Here is a 17,769-nt window from a genome sequence, read left to right on the forward strand (position 1 = left end):
GCGCGACTGCGGCCGGAACACAATGTCCGGATCTGGTGTCCACAATTCAAGAAGGATGTTGATAAATTGGAGAGGGGTCAGAGAAGAGACACGGGAATGATTAAAGGATTGGAAAACTTGCCTTATAGTGTTAGACTCAAAGAGCTCAAGCTATTTAGCTTCACAAGGAGAAGGTTGAGCGGTGACTTGATCACAGTCTGTAATTATCTACATGGGGAACAAATATTTAATAATGGGCTCTTCAATCTAGCAGAGAAAGTTATAACAGTCCAATGGCTGGAAACTGAAGCTAGTCAAATTCACACCAGAAATAAAGCATAAGTTTTTCACGGCAAGAGTAATTAACCATGGGAACATTTTAACAAAGGTCATGGTAGATTCACCATCACTGATCAGACTGGATGTATTTCTAAAAGCTCTGCTCTAGGAATTATTGTGGGGAAGTTCTCTGACCTGTGTTCTACAGAACATCAGACTAGATGATGACAATGATCCCTTCTGGCCTTGGAATCTATTAATGATCCTGCATCAATCCTTTTGGTAGAATCTGACTGTCAAGGCTAGGATCAAGAATCATACCCAAACTTCTCATGAAGAATTAAGAACATAAGAACAGCCAGACTGGGTCACACCAATGGGCCGCCTAGCCCAGTATCCTGTCTTCTGACAGTGGCCAGTATCAGAAGCTTCAGAGGGGATGAACAGGCAATTATCGAGTGATCCATCCCCTGTCATCCAGTCCCAGCTTCTGGCAGTCAGAGATTTAGGGACATTCAGAGCATGGGGTTACATCCCTGGCCATGCTAATAGCCACCGATGGACCCATCTGCCATGAACTTATCTAATTCTGTTTTCAACCCATTTGTACACAACATTCTCTGGCAATGAGTTCCGCAGGTTGACTGTGCGTTGTGTGACGTACTTCCTTTTGTTTGTTTTCAACCTGCTGCCCATTAATTTCATTGAGTGACCCTTTGTTCTTGTATTACCTGAAGGGATAAATAACACTTTCCTATTCGCTTTTTCCACGCTAGTTGTGATATTATAGACCCCATCATATCCCCGCCCCACTGTCTATTTTCTAAGCTGAACAGTCCCAGTCTTATTAATCTCTCCTCCGATGGAAGCTGTTCCATACCCCTAAATCATTTTTGTTGCCCTTCTTTGCACTTTGTCGAATTCTAATATATCTCATTTCTCACCATAGCAGCAGGTATATGGCACGACACGATAGGGCTTCACCTAAAACATCTCCTCCTTAACACTTTGTTAGGCTTAGGGTTTAACTACCTTACTTCCATCTATTAACATAATCAATTATTATTCAACTATCTTTAATAAATATCTAATTTATGGAGCTAATTATATCCAAACTGTAGGAAGCTTCTTGTTCTTCTTCACTTTGGCAGAGCAGCAACACGCAGTAGAGCTGTCTGATTTCCGGATGGTTTTTGCATCAGCCTTGGCATGCACTGCCACGGAATACGTGCCCTTCTCCCAAACTATTAATGTTTTCCTTGTAGTTCTCAATGAGGCAGTATTGCACACAGGAGACAACATGGGCTCCCTCTGGTGGCCAGGAGAACACATTTGCATTCCCATGGATGTGGAAGGAACACAAAGAGTGGAGATAAAGCCCAAAAGCCCAAAGGATTGCTCAGCACTGAGACACATTGTGCAGCTTTACAGATCTTAATACGTTAACAGCATCAACATGCAGATTAAAGCACATCGAGGAAAAGGTTCAGAGCTGCTTCTAGGAACATCTGTCACCGTTCACTTCCCTATTCCATGAGTGGGGCTACAATACAGCGACAGGCTTCCCACCAGGAGCCAAAGCATCGCTGCCTGTAAGACTGAGGCCACAGATGTCATTTTAAAGCAATGGAAATCAAGACTTTCAGAGGTGCTATGCTATCTGTTAGGAATGTGGATTGTTTCTCTTTTAATAGCTCGTTTAATCCAGGTAAAATTAAACCCGTTCTAAAAACAGAACTTTCCTTACAATTCCCAGTGTTCGGTGGGAGCAGAGTCCAATGGTGCATTGTTCAAATGGCAGGGTGGCAGCTTCCTGTCTGATTGTTAATTATTCTTTAAAGCACTTCTTTGCAAGTATTAGTATATAGGCTTGTTTGCCTGCCTGAGACAGAATTTTGGGTTTGACGTTTTGATCCTCTTGTATCTTATACTAATAAGTGTGAAGAACAATGAACAAAGACGGTGTGTTGCATTTCCCACAACCAGATGGGGCTTTTAGCACAATGGGAAAAGATAAGGGATACAGCTAGAGTGTTACTGGGCATGGTGGGAATGTAATATATGAGCACACACTTGAAGACTGCCTCAACTCCTTATCTTTCTGTCTGTGTGAGGAGAACCAGGGGAGAGGGTGAAGGGAAAGCCCTCTAACAGTAATTAGATGTAGGGATTAGAACCTTCTGACACTGAAGAGTTCATTTAAACTAAGTCTGTTTAACAGAGCAGATAAAGGTCCTGCCTCCTAGCTCTGAGCAAAAGGGCCCAGCCCTGATCCTTTTGAAGTCAATGGGTACAGCAGCAGGCCTGTTGAGTTCCAATCCTACTGGTGTTGTACCTTGTTGCAAGGCTCTTCCCCCCCCAACCCTGCTGTCATACCACAGAAAGGATGATCCAGTGGGCTGGGCAGTAGCCTAGGGCTTTGGTGACGTAGGTTCTATTCCCTGCTCTGACACAGACTTCTTCAGTGACTGTGGGCAAGCCACTTAGGCCCAGATCCTCAAAGGTATTTAGGTGCCAAACTCCCATTGATTTCAACATGAGTCAGGGGCCTAAATACCAGTGAGGATCTGGCCTTTAGCATCTCTGTTCTCAGTTCCCCGCCTGAACAACAGGGGGTAGTAGCACTGCCCTGCCTCACAGAGGGATGTGAGGGTAAGTATGTTAAACATTACAAGGCCCAGATATGATGGTCATGCGGGCCATACAAGTACCTCAGGTAGATCGATCATTACATTTTCAACACAGGGTTCAGTCCTGCAGTCCATTCTCATTTTAGTCCCACATATATTCATTAACCCATAAGGGGATATTATACCCTCTTCAGCAGCTGGGCTATTTTGAACTAACCCACAGACCACCTCTGGCAATATGCTCCTAGACTGCCTGGAACTCCTCAGGAATCTTTATGCTACATTCAAGGAACTGAGTGGAATATATAGTGGCCTGCCAGTCCCCATCCACTTCCATTTTCATTGGTGCTAGGTATTCATAACAGCTCTAAGAGTAACAGCCGTGTTAGTCTGTATTCTCAAAAAGAAAAGGAGTACTTGTGGCACCTTAGAGACTAACCAATTTATTTGAGCATAAGCTTTCGTGATAAATCGGTTAGTCTCTAAGGTGCCACAAGTACTCCTTTACTTATAACAGATCTAGTCATTTGTAATCATGTGGATAGAGTAATTCTTGCCATTTTTCTGGTGCAAAGAAAAGACAGACCTTGAAAACAAAGACAGATCTCCAGTTGAATATCTGCCACGGGGGACTGGACTGGTAATGAGCTATAGAGCATTTCACCAATTTGACTCTGACCTAGATCAGTGGCAGCTTAAGTCATTACCATCCAGGGCTGTTCAGTGGGCTGCGTGAGGGGTGTCAGTCCAGAAAATGGGCATCCACATCACAAACACCACCAGTGGCCTCCCTTCATCCTCTTGCAGGGCAGGTTTCAGAGAAGCCAAAGGTTAAAATGGCTTTTGGAGACTGAACTGCCCCGTCTCTAGAGATCAGAATGGAGGCACTTTGGTAAGCAGCGTGAGGGAAGCTGCCACTTCCTGTGCTGTACCGGTTCTGTGGTTTGGTCTATCAGACACTTTTTATGACCTCTAAATTCACTCATAAAACATACACAAAAACACAAAACTAAAGAGAGCTTAGCCACATAACGATGGGGTATCTAGTAAAGGCTATGGTGAAGGGACAGTCTTCAATGATCAAAGTACGCAGCTGGTGGTAGCTGTGTGTCTCGCCAGCATATTTTTATGGGGCCAAACTGTTCTTTCCAACTTCTTGTTTGCACTACAAAATGTTTTCTAACACTCACAGACCACAGGAGTACTCGGATAGTAACGGCAAGCAGGATCTGGCCTTCAATGATGCTGTCCAAACAATATCAAATCACTCCCAACGTTTTAAAGGACAAGGACTTTCTCCAGCCAATAGGTTTGCTAACATCCAACTTAAATGCAAATGAGTTGCAGACATTGATTAAACAGGCAAGAGGTGCTGGGGATTAGGAGTCAAACCATTAATTTTTCTAATTGAGTTCACTTCTGGGCACAGTAAGAACAAAAGGTAACAGAAGCCACTTGAAATTGAGGTTGGAATCCAGCAAAAGAGAACAAATGTCACGCAGCTCTTTCTTGGGTATACTACGCATTGCATTCCTGTAAATTTATCCTCCACATCTGACCCATTTTAAATGCATTTGTTTTTATTTATAATGCCCATAGGCCCAGATCCTCAAAAGGCCCTTGGGCTCTAAAGTTCCCTGGAGCCTAGGATAAAGGTCTTTGCATAGGGTTAAAAACACAGTCACATAATATATTGAACCAACAGCTGCTCCTCAACTCAGATCCAGAAAATAGCTACCCAGAGATGGACTAGAGACCCAAACACCAGTCCTTTTATGCCCCTCCAAACCCAAAAGCTGGGCAAAGAGATGGGCCTTGCAGAATCTACAAATTAAGGCTATGTCAGATGTTGGGGAAGAGAAAGTTACTTACCTTATAGTAACTGGAAGTTCTTCAAAATCTATGGTTCCGATCTGTATTCCACTGAGTACACATGTGCCCAGACCTGGAGGATTTTGAAAGCAGCATCCATTGGTTCACATATGTGCCCTGGCTCACCTCAAGACTCTGACCAAGGAGATAAAGGGCAGAGTGGACTGACTGTCTCCCCAGTTCCTTCTTTACCATGAATCAGAGAAGATCCAAAACAGAGGGGAAGCAGGGCGGGTAGTGGAATACACACAGGGACCACACATCTCAAGAACTTCCAGTTACCGTAAGGTAAGCTAAGGTCAATTGCAGGTTTAAACTAGTTTAAATGGTGAATTCTCTGTCACTTGAAGTCTTTAAACCATGATCTGAGGACTTCAGTCACTCAGCCAGAGGTTAGGGGTCTATTACCGGTGTGGGTGAGGTTCTGTGCCTGCAATGTGAAAGAGGTCAAACTAGATGATCACAATGATCTGGCCTTAAAGTCTGTGAGTAAGTAACTTTCTCTTCTTCAAGTGCTGGTCCTTATGTGTATTCCATTGTGAGTGATGAAAAAGCAGCACCCAATTGGCGGAAGGTGCGAAGTAGTAGATGGCAGACCTGAATGAAGGACTGCCACTCCAAAAGATGCAGAGGAGTTGTGTACCAAGGCATAGTGTCTCACCAATGTCTGGACTGAGCACCACACAGCTGCCTTGCAGATATCAAGTAAAGGCAACTGTTGAAACGATGCCAAGATGTTGCTTGCGCTCTTGTGGAATGAACTTTTACCCCAAGAGGAGGGGGAAGATTAGACAATTGATAGCAGAGCAAGATGCAGCTGGAGATCCATTTTAAGGTTCTTTGAGAGGATATAGCCTGACCCCTGAACCTTTCCACCACAGCAACAAATTGTCTAGGAGACTTCCTGATTGGTTTTGTTCTCTGCAGGTAAAAGTCTACGACTCCCTGAACATCGGGGGAACGGAGCCTCCTCTGTTCAGAGGACGCGTGTGATTTTGGGAAGAACACAGGTAAGTGGATAGGCTGGTTCAGGTGAAACTCTTGAGACTACACGTACACCCTAAATTCACCCCCAGAGTGATGAAACTTTGTCCATATGGAATATAGTGTAAGGAGGATCTGCCATCAGCGCTCCAACCTCACCAACCCTCCTGGGTGAGGTGATGGCTACCAGCAATGCAACCTTCATGGATAGGGGAGACATGGAGCAAGAAGCTAATGATTCAAAGGGAGGCTTAGTGAGTAGTGAGAGAACAAGGTTCAAGCCCCACTGAGGAACAGACTTTTTTGTCTAGGCGGAAAGGTTCTGACGAGGCCTTTCCCGAATCTGCAGGTGAGTGGGTTCGCGAAGCTCGAGTAGCCCTGCGAAGGTGGGTGGTGTGCACTTATTGCTGCCAAGTGGACCCGTAAGGAGCTGAGAGACAAACCAGCTGTATTTAGGGAAAGAATATTGTCTAGAATGAGAGAAATATCTGCAGCTTCGGGGGATATACATCGTTGATGTGCCCAGACAGGCCAGAGCCGCAGTAGAGACAGTATGTGTCACTGCTGTTGAAGACAAAGACAGAACCATGGCTAACCGAAGATCTCGGTCGGTCTTCGTTGGTGGATCCTGGGGTTTGAGGGAAGTGGTACCAGAAGCTTATGAGAACACTCCCTGGTCTCCTGACAAGACCCTACCGAGGGATCTGTGGGGCAGACTCCCCAGGCGCGCTCCTTGCTGAGTGAGGCCGATGTACAGGGGGGTCCCCCAGTCTGAGTCAGATTGTGGCCTCATGGCCTTTGCCATTACATGCTTCCTAAGGTAAAGTTCCTGCCCTTCCCGTGTATGGCTGGGGAGCGAATGGCAGATACCGCACCTCGCTGCGATGTGGCTTCCCCGAGGCAGTACAAGCAGCGGTGGTGGTCGTCACTGACCAGGCAGGAAGCACCAATTTTGAAGCCTGGGGTCCTGGGCATAGTTCAGTCCACACACAGGGTACCGGCTGGGGGAACTATCTATAAACTCCTAACACTATCACATAAAATCGTAAAGCTCTAGAATTATAAAAACTATTTACCAATATTAACTATATTCAGGTAAAGGAGAAAGCTGAAGCTTGGGACACTGGAGGTTACAACCTGGGCCAAGCAGCACTGAGAAGGAACTGGAGGAGAGGTGGTCAAGTCCACCCTGCCCTTTATCTCCTCACTCAGAGGCATGAGGTGAGCCAGGGTGTAATGTGCAGACCAACGGACACTGCTTTCAAAATTCTCCAGCCTCAGGTGCATGGAGCAAATATGTACTCACCATGGAGTACGTGTAGGGACCAACACTTGAAAAAGGGAGCATTCAGCTACATAGAGTTTAGAGCCAGAAGGGACTGCTGGATCATCTAGCCTGACTTCCTGTATTGACTGCCCCGCACACAACTCTCTACCAGCAGCTGTTGCTTGTATACTGAGGGGCTCCCACTCCTGCACCTCCACTGACTGCAGCTGGGACAGTATCACGCGGGGAGAGGCGATGTCTCAAACAAGCAGGACCCAGCTTGCTCAAGGCTTTATGGGTCAAAAACTCTTTCCCCATCAACCTCCACCTGGAACTCGGCAGGCAGCCAGTGTGGGTCCCAGAGCACTGGTGTCATAGGCTCTCCAAGATACATGGGCTCTCCAAGATACATGGCTGGATAAGCTGCTGCTGAGCTCTGCGCCAGCTTCAGTTTCCAGATTGACTTAAAGGCGTAGACCAACACAGAGGGAGGGCAAAGTCCTTGGATTCTAAATATCTAGCTTTAAAAAAATACCGACTGCACGTTACCAAGACATTTTTAGATGCTATTTCTGTTGGACCAACAGAAGGGAAGTTATGCTCTTTTACTTCCTCTGTTTATTCATTAGCAGAACCAATGTTATTCCTAGAGCTACGCAGACATTAATGAAAACAAGGCACACTAAGGTGACAAGGGCATGACATGGCCCAGATGGTCTCAAAGGGCTCCGTCAGGTTAAAACACACATTTTTTAAAAACAAGAAGTCAGATCTCCAGCTGATGTCGCTGGAGCCTTACTCCACCGATTTTAATGATGCTAAGGCAGTCTACAGCAGCTGAGGAAAGACTAAATGTCGATTAACACCACGCTTGGATTATTAAAATTCAGATAATTTTGACAATGCAGTTTGCTATTCATTATTTATGTTTGCATTTCTTTTAGCTTGAATAATGAAAATTATTCAATGTCCGGTGAACGATGGTGCAGTGTTTCGGTTGAAGACAATGCAAGGGGAGGTCTGAATGTAAACCAGCTTTCTGATGGAATTTTAAAAATGTTTCACAGTAACATTGCTCTGGATCCATTCCCAAGGCATCATTTTAATAGGGACAGGCCGATCTGCATGTGGCCCCACTGCCCTCGACAGAATCACATCAGAACTGTTCAAATGTGTGTCATAGACCCTGTACTGCTACCACCGAAACATCCCACCCATAGTTCACATGGTAGAAACCTGTACTTTGGAGCAGGAGGAACTAAGCTTGATCACCATTTTTTCACTGAACTGCTGGGGGCCAGAGTGAACAGCATAGGATCATCACCAGCTGGCTACAGACTTCTCCCTTTGCACTTCTGATCAATGGGGAAAGCAAGAGAAAGACAAGTTCACATTGAACTTTGAAGACTACTGATGTCAGTGAACATTACTAAACCACAGTGAGCAAGAACCACAAAGCATTTGCAGCTTTACTGTAGTAGTCTAGCATATCAAACCCAAGTCTTGGGAGGGGAAGGAAGGTTGTATCTTCCAGAATCCTCCGCCGCCCCCAGGATCCTGCATCAGATCATACTTCTCAAAAGGCCTGCGCATGATTCCCTTGGACTTGACAGCAAACCCAGAAGCAACTTGCCCCGAGGGGCTCAGGATGAGAGTCTGATCCCCACAGGCCATCTTTCCTCTCCCTCCCAGGTCTGTAATCTTTATGTTACTCCATCTCAGCTGAAACTTACCTAGTAACAGGAATTTCCTACTGTCCCCATAGAGTTGTCTCAGGTTGATGCAGAATTCGTGTATTGAAGCCCCATTGCGATATTCGTGCAGGAGCATTGCAAACTGCTGGATCTCTTGGGAAGAGAGTTTGGTTCTTAGCTAAGGAGAAGAAGCACAAGGCATGATTCGACCTTATTTCTAATAGTGGAGAAGCCATTGCTTGTGAGGAACAAAACATTCAATGGGCTCTGTTAAATTCAGCAAGTAAGGGTCACTTAGTGGTGGACAAAGCAGGGGCTGACACTCCCCTAACAGGTTTCAGAGTAACAGCCGTGTTAGTCTGTATTCGCAAAAAGAAAAGGAGGACTTGTGGCACCTTAGAGACTAACCAATTTATTTGAGCATGAGCTTTCGTGAGCTACAGCTCACTTCATCGGATGCATACTGTGGAAATCGCAGAAGACATTATATACACAGACACCATGAAACAATACCTCCTCCCACCCCACTCTCCTGCTGGTAATAGCTTATCTAAAGTGATCATCAAGTTGGGCCATTTCCAGCACAAATCCAGGTTCTCTCACCCTCCGCCCTCCCACAAACAAACTCACTCTCTTGCTGGTAATAGCCCATCCAAAGTGACCACTGTCTTCACAATGCGTATGATAATAAAGCAGGAGAGTGAGTTTGTGTGTGGTTTTTGGAGGGGGGTGAGGAGGTGAGAGAACCTGGATTTCTGCAGGAAATGGCCCACCTTGATTATCATACGCATTGTGAAGACAGTGGTCACTTTGGATGGGCTATTACCAGCAAGAGAGTGAGTTTGTTTGTGGGAGGGCGGAGGGTGAGAAAACCTGGATTTGTGCTGGAAACGGCCCAACTTGATGATCACTTTAGATAAGCTATTACCAGCAGGAGAGTGGGGTGGGAGGAGGTATTGTTTCATGGTGTCTGTGTACATAATGTCTTCTGCGATTTCCACAGTATGCATCCGATGAAGTGAGCTGTAGCTCACGAAAGCTCATGCTCAAATAAATTGGTTAGTCTCTAAGGTGCCACAAGTCCTCCTTTTCTTTTTACTCCCCTAACATAAACTGACTGTTTAATCACATTAATGACATAGCCCATGTCCTCGTTGGCAAAGGGAGACAATATTGTAAGAAATCCACCCCCTAGTGGCACGGGTTAACCTAGAAATGCTATTTCCTCATATGGAGCTCCCTAAAATGGGAGATTAATGAGATTGGGACTTTTCAGCTTGGAAAAGAGGCGACTAAGGGGGGATATGATAGAGGTCTATAAAATCACGAGTGGTATAGAGAAAGTAAATAAGGAAGTCTTATTTACTCCTTCTGATAATACAAGAACAAGGGACCACCAAATGAAATTAATAGGAAGCAGGTTTAACACAAACACAGGAAAGTATTTTTTCACGCCATGCACTGTCAACCTCTCAAACTCCTTGCCAGAGGGTGTTGTGAAGGCCAATACTATAACGGGGTTCAAAAGGGAGCTAGATAGGTCCAACAATGGCTATTAGCCCAGATGGGCGGGAATGGTGTCCCTAGCCTCTGTTTGCCAGAAGCTGGGATTGGGTGACAGGGCATGGATCACTTTATGATAACCTGTCTGTTCATTCCCTTTGGGGCACCTGCCATTGGCCACTGTCAGGACAGGTTACTGGGCTTGATAGACCTTTGGTTTGACCCAGTATGGCCGTTCTTATGAGCTCAAGCTAATGAGTGTTTAGGCTGACTATAAGTGGGTGTTTAAGAAACAGGAGCTGAGGCCCAAGTAGCAGGGTGGGGGTCTTGAGACTTTGCCCATCTGTCTTTGCAAAGCCACCAATATCCCTCTGACTTCACCAAAACCCAGCAGAAACAGCTCTCGTGCACCCACCTTCCCAAACAAACATCGAAGTCCTCTGGCTGACAGCAGAGTTCTCCTACAGGCTCCACTCAGGACTGCTCAGTGCATCCCCCAGAAAGGAGGAGGCAGCGGCAGGCCATGGCGACAGCCAGATGCACTCCAGAGGACTCAGCCGGAGAGCAATACCACAGGCAACCGCAGCCAGGAGCTGCGCTCCGAGTGTCAGTCACCTGCTGTGTACAGGTCCTAACAGCAACAGCGATTCATATTTTGCAAACTGTACCTAGTTTGTAGGGGAAAAACCCGACTGCTCACACAGGGACTCTCAGAAAGGAGGCAACCGATTAATACGCTTTGTTTAAATCCTTCTTAGGTTATTCCTAACCCTATTAATTCAGGGACCAACTTCAGTGATTGCTCTTACAATTGTGTTCCAAATGTCAATTTAATAGCATGCTCTAAGGTCCTACCCATTCTGGCAGCATCACCACTTAAGCATTGTGCGTCACAGGAATCAGAGAGCTTTTATTTAAGACTCTCATTCATGAGAGCCTTTGCTAGAAGGAGGGAGGGAGTAGCCCTGGGAAACTGTGCTCAAACCATTTACCTCGAGAGCCCGCTTATGTTCAAACCCCATTTAGGCTCCAAGTGGAAATTAGCTTGATGGCATCTGACCCGAATCCCTACAGTTCCTAAGTGACCACGAAGCAGTGTTGTATGAGAGAAAACAAATCAAGGTCATTTATAGGACCGGTGCTGTGTTTCTGACCCGCGGTCAGAGCTTGCCATGGGGTTCTGACTCCACGCTAAGGGCATAGCTGCATTCCCAAGAATGCTGGCCTGGCTGACACTACCGTAAAGAGATCCCGTCACCTTGCACGCATGGCCACTCTTTGCTACGAACAGACAGCACCTGCCCTCTGATGCAGACATTCCTACCGTCATCATGTAGTCCTGGAGCAGCTCCGTTGCCGTGGTGCTCAGCTCGCTTTCACTGACCGTCTTAACATGTGGAGACTGAGGCGTTGAGAAGGAAGAAGGCGAGTTTCCACCTGTATCCAAGGATTCCGGAAAGGAGCTGAAATGCAAGTGGATCTGTGAGCCATCTTGAGAGCTCCATTAATGTCTAGCAGAGAGACACATTGGAAGGGTATCCTGGGGAAACTCATTTTATGCATCCAATGAAGTGAGCTGTAGCTCACGAAAGCTTATGCTCAAATAAATTTGTTAGTCTCTAAGGTGCCACAAGTACTCCTTTTCATTTTAGCTGAGGCTGTCTTCTTGTATTGGAAGGATTCTGGAGACTTGGATAAGGTGTTAGGACGCCACCAAATTTAGCCAGCTCAGAGGGAAGAGTTGCCTCGTAACTCTTGTACTCAACTGCTACATGGGAGGGAAGCATATTCTATGGACTTCTCTGGAATACTGTACTAATGTAGCTACAAAGCAAGGGAATTTGAGCAGGCAGGGACAGAGAGCTATATAGACAGCGATATCACTGTTGAGTATTCCAGCTGTAATTACCAAAAGACATTCAGCATATGTATGTAAAAGTTCCCCCTTTTAGATTGTGAACCCGATGTCATGGCTATCTAAATAATGTATCATCCATCTAAGCCAAACCACCCCCTTCCACAGTGCGTACTATCAACTTACAAAGTGCTTGCTTCTGTTTCGTAAGATTCTTTAATGTCCACTTTTGTTGAAGAGTCATCTGCAAGGAAGATAATCCAGTCAAGAGATTTACAGTCACGAATGCTGCCTATTTCCTAACCTGTTGGTCGTGGACACATATAGTTCCAAACTAAGTGTCCAGGGCTAGAGTATGAAAAATAAGACATACAGGATAGGGGTCGCGAGGGGAGTCTTCTGTCATTTAAGACAGTAGCAGGAGGTCAAGAGCTGTACAATGCAGAATTGCAAAGCACCACTTTAATAAACTGCCTCCACTGATTAAAAAGGAAACAAAATACAGAACATCTGTGGAAAGATGCAGGACAGCTACCGTGTTTCAATCTCCTAAAGCCTTCCTTGCCCCTTAGCTATGGGAAAGTGACAACTCCAAATTATGATGATCAGGGAGGAGACAGGTTTCAGAGTGGTAGCCGTGTTAGTCTGTATCAGCAAAAACAACAAGGAGTCCTTGTGGCACCTTAGAGACTAACACATTTATTTGGGCATAAGCTTTTGTGGGCTAGAACCCACTTCATCAGATGCATGGAGTGGAAAATACAGGAGCAGGTATAAATACATGAAAAGATGGGAGTTGCCTTTCCAAGTGTGAGGTCAGTCTAACGAGACAATTCAATTAACAGCAGGATACCAAGGGAGGAAAAATAACTTTTGTAATATAGCTTTTTTTGTTGAAGAATTGCCACTTTTTGTGTTGCGTTGCAACAAAAACTCCAACCCAGGAACCAAACCCTGCAACACTTGGTAAGGCAACTCTCATCTTTTCATGTATTTATACCTGCTCCTGTATTTTCCACTCCATGCATCTGATGAAGTGGGTTCTAGCCCACAAAAGCTTATGCCCAAATAAATGTTAGTCTCTAAGGTGCCACAAGGACTCCTCGTTTTTTGTTTGTTTGTTTGATTTTTTAGGGAGGAGGATTCTTTGGGCCATTCATCTCCACACAAAGGTTAGATCAGGGCCGCAGCTATCACAAAGCTGGTGGCATTTGAGATGCATCGCCCACTCGCAGTTCACAATACATTTCGTGGTAAGACAGGGCCTCAGGGAGGCCTATGATTATTAAGACCTGGGCCTCTGTTTGGATCCAGTTTCTCTGTCATAGAACCTGGAGCATGAACAGCGAAGGGAAGCAAAGGGTATTGCTACACCAAGTGCTGCGGTTAGGGTGAGAGCCTGAGGCAGAGCAAGCCAGGGTTGTGAGAGAGAGAGAGTGTGTGTGTATGTTGGGGGTGGGGGGGTGGGGGGGGGATTCTTCCTAAGGGTGAAAGGAAATGGTGCTTGACATACCACTGTGTAGGGACATATGGCGCGTTGGTGTTGAGGCCCCATCAAATATTGCTCTATCTAAGAAGTCTATTGTGGACTCCGTGTAAACGATCTGGAAGACTTGGCTGAGAAGTGAGCAGAGTTCCTCTGCAGTTACCTGGGGAGGGAGAGAAAGAAGGGTCAGACAGGGAGGTTACGGTGCAAGATGCCTTCAAAAGAGACAGCACTTGCTCTTCTTCATCCCCCAAAGGAGCTGCACCACAGGGAGCACAGGTGTATCATCACCTGTATTTATAAGGGCACTACATCACCATTAAATAGAGAGAACCCCATGGTTCCAGAACTGGGGGTGCCTCCTACCGCAGCCACTGGACTGACTACTCAAGACACTGCAGACCCAAGGAGGCTGTTCAGGGGATTTCAGTACCTGTGCTAGTAAAAAGGCTTGGTAAAGAAGAAACCCCCGAATGTGAGCACAGCCATGTGTGCCCAGTTCTATTATTTTATACCCCATGGTTGTCTCCAATCCATAAAGACTGACAGATTTCCTGCAACCCAGATACACTCATCATCTTTGTTTCACAGATCTAACCTGAGGCCATTTGATGATAGGAATGTGGGGTACATTGAAAACAAAATCTGAATATTCAGGTACCCCTGAGTAAGTACCTTATGGTCTTATTTCTATTACCTTGTCCTACTCTCCCCCTCAGCCCACTGGGTTTGCAGCTACCTTGCCACATCTGTCATATGTTACCTTAGACCGTAAATGTTCGAGGGCAGCAACCTGTGCTCCTCTGCAAGGCACTAGCACCCCTTTGGCAACAGTACAAATAACAGAGTTTAAGACAAAGGAGGCCCTTTAGGTAGTGGATTCATGTTTTGGCTGTTGCTCACCCTCTCTTTTTCCTGGGCAGGAGGAGACTAAGAGAGAACAACCTGACTGCTTATCATTACACCCCCTTAGCAGCAAGCTCAGCAGCACTGTAAGGATGCAGGAGCCAAGCAGCTGCTTTCCCAGATTCCTGACTGCAGAAGTGTGAGCTGGGCAGCAGACAGCATACGCAAGAAAGAGCTCTTCTCTAGTGCATTCGAGTTAGATTGTGACGCTTGAGATGGGAACCATATCTCCTTATTTGTACAGTGCCTAACACACTGATGAAGCCTTAATAATTCATTGAATAACTACGTTGTATACTACTCTTCTTGCGTGCCAAGCTTACCCATCTCAAGCTATTACAGGAGCACCTTACAGTTCACATCGGGATGGATTCTGATCTTACGTTATACTGCGCAGTCTGGCGCAACTCCTGTGACGTCAATGGAGTAACTATAGCTTTATGTGTAAGTAACTGAGGGCCGGAGCAAGCTACTTATTTACACCGAATAATCCCATGCAGCCCATCAGCTTCCTGCTACTCAATTTCACAGGTAGCAGCATCAAAGCAGACCAAAGAGCTATTGTTCCATAGGATCTTGACTGACGTTACAATATCAGGACACAAAATTAAGACTATCTGGATCTACAACAGGGATCTCAAACTCAAATCACCACAAGGGCCACATGAGGACTAGTACATTGGCCCAAGGGCCGCATCACTGAAACCTTTTCAGACAACGATACAAAAGTATAGTCAAAAATGAAAATGAAGAGTAACACAGCAAGCTATTAAAAGTTAATGTATTAACTTTTTTAAAACTGTAAGGCGAAGAGGGGTTTTAATAAAATATTAACACTCAGTAATGCACCTCACTCAAATGACAAAACACGCATTTACTTTCAGAATTACTTCAGTTAAAGCCCCCCCTCTACCCCCAGACCAGCCCCCACTCCACCCCTTCCATGAGGCCCCGCCCTGCCTCTTCCCACCCTCATTCCAACCCCTTCCCCAAATCCCCGCCCTAGCCCTGCCTCTTCTCCGCCTCCTCCCCTGAGCATACCACATCCCCGCTCCTCCCCCATCCCTCCTGGAAAGTCCTAAGTGCTGCCAAACAGCTGTTTGGTGGCAGGAAGCGCTTGGAGGTAGGCAGAGGAGCGGGGATGCAGTGCACTCGGGGGAGGGAAGAGGGTGGGTTGGGAGGGAGGGGAGCTTGGCTGCCGGTGGAGTCGGCGCCTATGGTGGGCCTCAGGAAATAACTCCACGGGCCGCATGTTTGAAACTCCTGATCTACAAGGTAGTTAAGTCTTACTTTGTTCTCTGTAGCCAGGACCACCAAACAACAAGCTTCGACAGGCACCACTCCACTCTCGGACAGCGATCCTGAAGTAAGTGCTTTGGAGCTTTCTGCACAAAGACTCTGGCTTGGGGAAATCCCAGGGTCCTGAGCTGAGAAGCAGAGAAGCGATTAATGAATAGTGAGAGGAAAGGAGAAGAGGGGATATGGAAGTAATTAGCTCACTGATGCAGACCTATGCATTGCATGTGGCCAGCTGCCATCCTGATTGGATTCCCATTGTTTGGGACAGAATGAATTTGCTTTTCAAATGCACTATCCCCTCATGTGTGCGGCCTGTGATTTGCCAGTATTTCTTCCATCTTTAAGAATAGGTCTGAGATGGCGACACAGATCAGTTCCCCATTCTCATTCTAGAGCCTGGCAACCAACTTGTCAGTTTGGCAATTCAGTCCATTCAGAGCAAATCAGATTTTGACTGTTGAAAAGTGTAAACCGTTCAAGTTTTGCCACTGTATTACCCATTCCTGTATTTCATAAGAAATTTCAATTCGGATTAGCCAAGTATGGTAGATGGGCTAAGCTGCTTCGACTATTTTTCATGTCAGCTGCAGCTGAGCTTAACTGGACCATTACACTGTGAGAACGAAGGAATAATTCCACGGCTTCCTAAGCCCCTTTATATCATGCGCTTACAGTAAAGTGTCGTAAGAATGCAAGGAAGGTTGAGTGAATTAAACCTGGAGCCAACTCAGTCAGGCTATGGGGACTGCAAAGCGGCCAGAGAAGGAAGGCAACAGTCCATGGCAAGAAGAAGAAAGCTTCCTCTTGTGGAGCAGCAGTAGCCAGTGTCGAGCATGGATCCCAACCTCACATCCATGCACTATATAAAACAGAAAATGTTTCAATTATGAGGCTCTTATTCCAGTGAAGGGTTCTGACAACTTCATGTATGTGAAGTTGTGGTTTAGGCAGCTACTGTTGTGGTTTAGGCAGCTACAAGAACCCACCAGTAGAGTTACAGCCTCATCGTGGAGTTATTCATTTATTCTCTACATTGTCTATCACTGTCAAACAACAAATCACTGCCATTAGATTCACCAGGAAGAAAAAGTAACAGCTCCCAGAAATAATTATACCAAAAGACAGGTTTAAATGTCTTAACCAGACCTGATGGAGAGATTCCTGAGCAGTTCCTGACTTTTACAGCAGTCTCGCATGCAGATCCAGAATGGACATGCATTGCGCGCATTTCTCCTTAATGCTAAATGAAACCTGGGATATGGGTAGGTCGATTCTAACTGAAGTGCACTAAATAGAGCACATTTTCCACATCCGCAACGTGAGCACTTCTAGGGAGTGACACCTGCAGTGAGTTCGGACACACTGCTATAGTTGATACAAACGGAAACCTTTCAAAACAGCCTTCTAACAGGAGTAATGGGAGGCAAACAGTTTAACTAGTTTATGAATGGGATTATATGACAGGGTTGACTGTGACAGCAGGAAATCCCTTCCAGCCTTATGCTCCTACGTTAAAGAAAAAAACAAAACACCAGTTCTATCCAAACTTACTGGTACTTCTAAACTGATGAAATATCTTGTTCACATGCACTGGGAAAATGAATGGCTGTTCCCACTTCACTAAGCCGATCTGAGACCTAAGAGCCTTAAGTTGGGTGTAAGCATGACGTATGTTCACTTTAAGGTCCCTTTACGTTGCCAGAGTGGTGTAAAAAGAACTTAGTGTAAATGAGACTCAGGCCCTTAGACTCCAAAATCGGAGAACAGATGCAACCTGCATCGCAATCCTTGTTCTGGCCACAACCTACCTGTTTTCAGCACTACCAGGTGTGAGGAGTCATCACGGATGTATGACACCGATGCGATGTCATGGATGGGGACCCTGAGTATGATATCCTCTCCATCCCGCCACACCAGCTTGACGTTGTAGGCAGACAGACTAATCACAGCATCATGTTCCTGGGTCAGCTGCCCTGGGAGCTGATGTGCCCTCTACAAACAAAAAAGCTTTCATA

The 17,769-nt window shown here is 45.9% G+C and overlaps 1 protein-coding gene across 5 annotated transcripts in view; it reads right to left on the reverse strand.

Moving 5' to 3' along the window:
- The window catches only part of CCM2 (CCM2 scaffold protein), a 124,476-nt gene that overhangs the window by 47,137 nt on the left and 59,570 nt on the right, over window positions 1-17,769 (reverse strand). For all 5 annotated transcript variants that reach the window (XM_043541737.1, XM_037891309.2, XM_037891308.2 and 2 more), the window contains exons 4-9: window positions 17,563-17,746; window positions 15,746-15,882; window positions 13,577-13,712; window positions 12,250-12,307; window positions 11,533-11,671; window positions 8,745-8,883 (exon numbers count right to left, since the gene is read on the reverse strand). In XM_043541737.1, coding sequence (XP_043397672.1) covers window positions 8,745-8,883; window positions 11,533-11,671; window positions 12,250-12,307; window positions 13,577-13,712; window positions 15,746-15,882; window positions 17,563-17,746 — 793 coding nt within the window. The remainder of the gene's footprint in view (window positions 1-8,744; window positions 8,884-11,532; window positions 11,672-12,249; window positions 12,308-13,576; window positions 13,713-15,745; window positions 15,883-17,562; window positions 17,747-17,769) is intronic.

The sequence above is a fragment of the Chelonia mydas genome, chromosome 2 (assembly GCF_015237465.2).
Source record: "Chelonia mydas isolate rCheMyd1 chromosome 2, rCheMyd1.pri.v2, whole genome shotgun sequence".
Taxonomy (NCBI): domain Eukaryota; kingdom Metazoa; phylum Chordata; order Testudines; family Cheloniidae; genus Chelonia; species Chelonia mydas.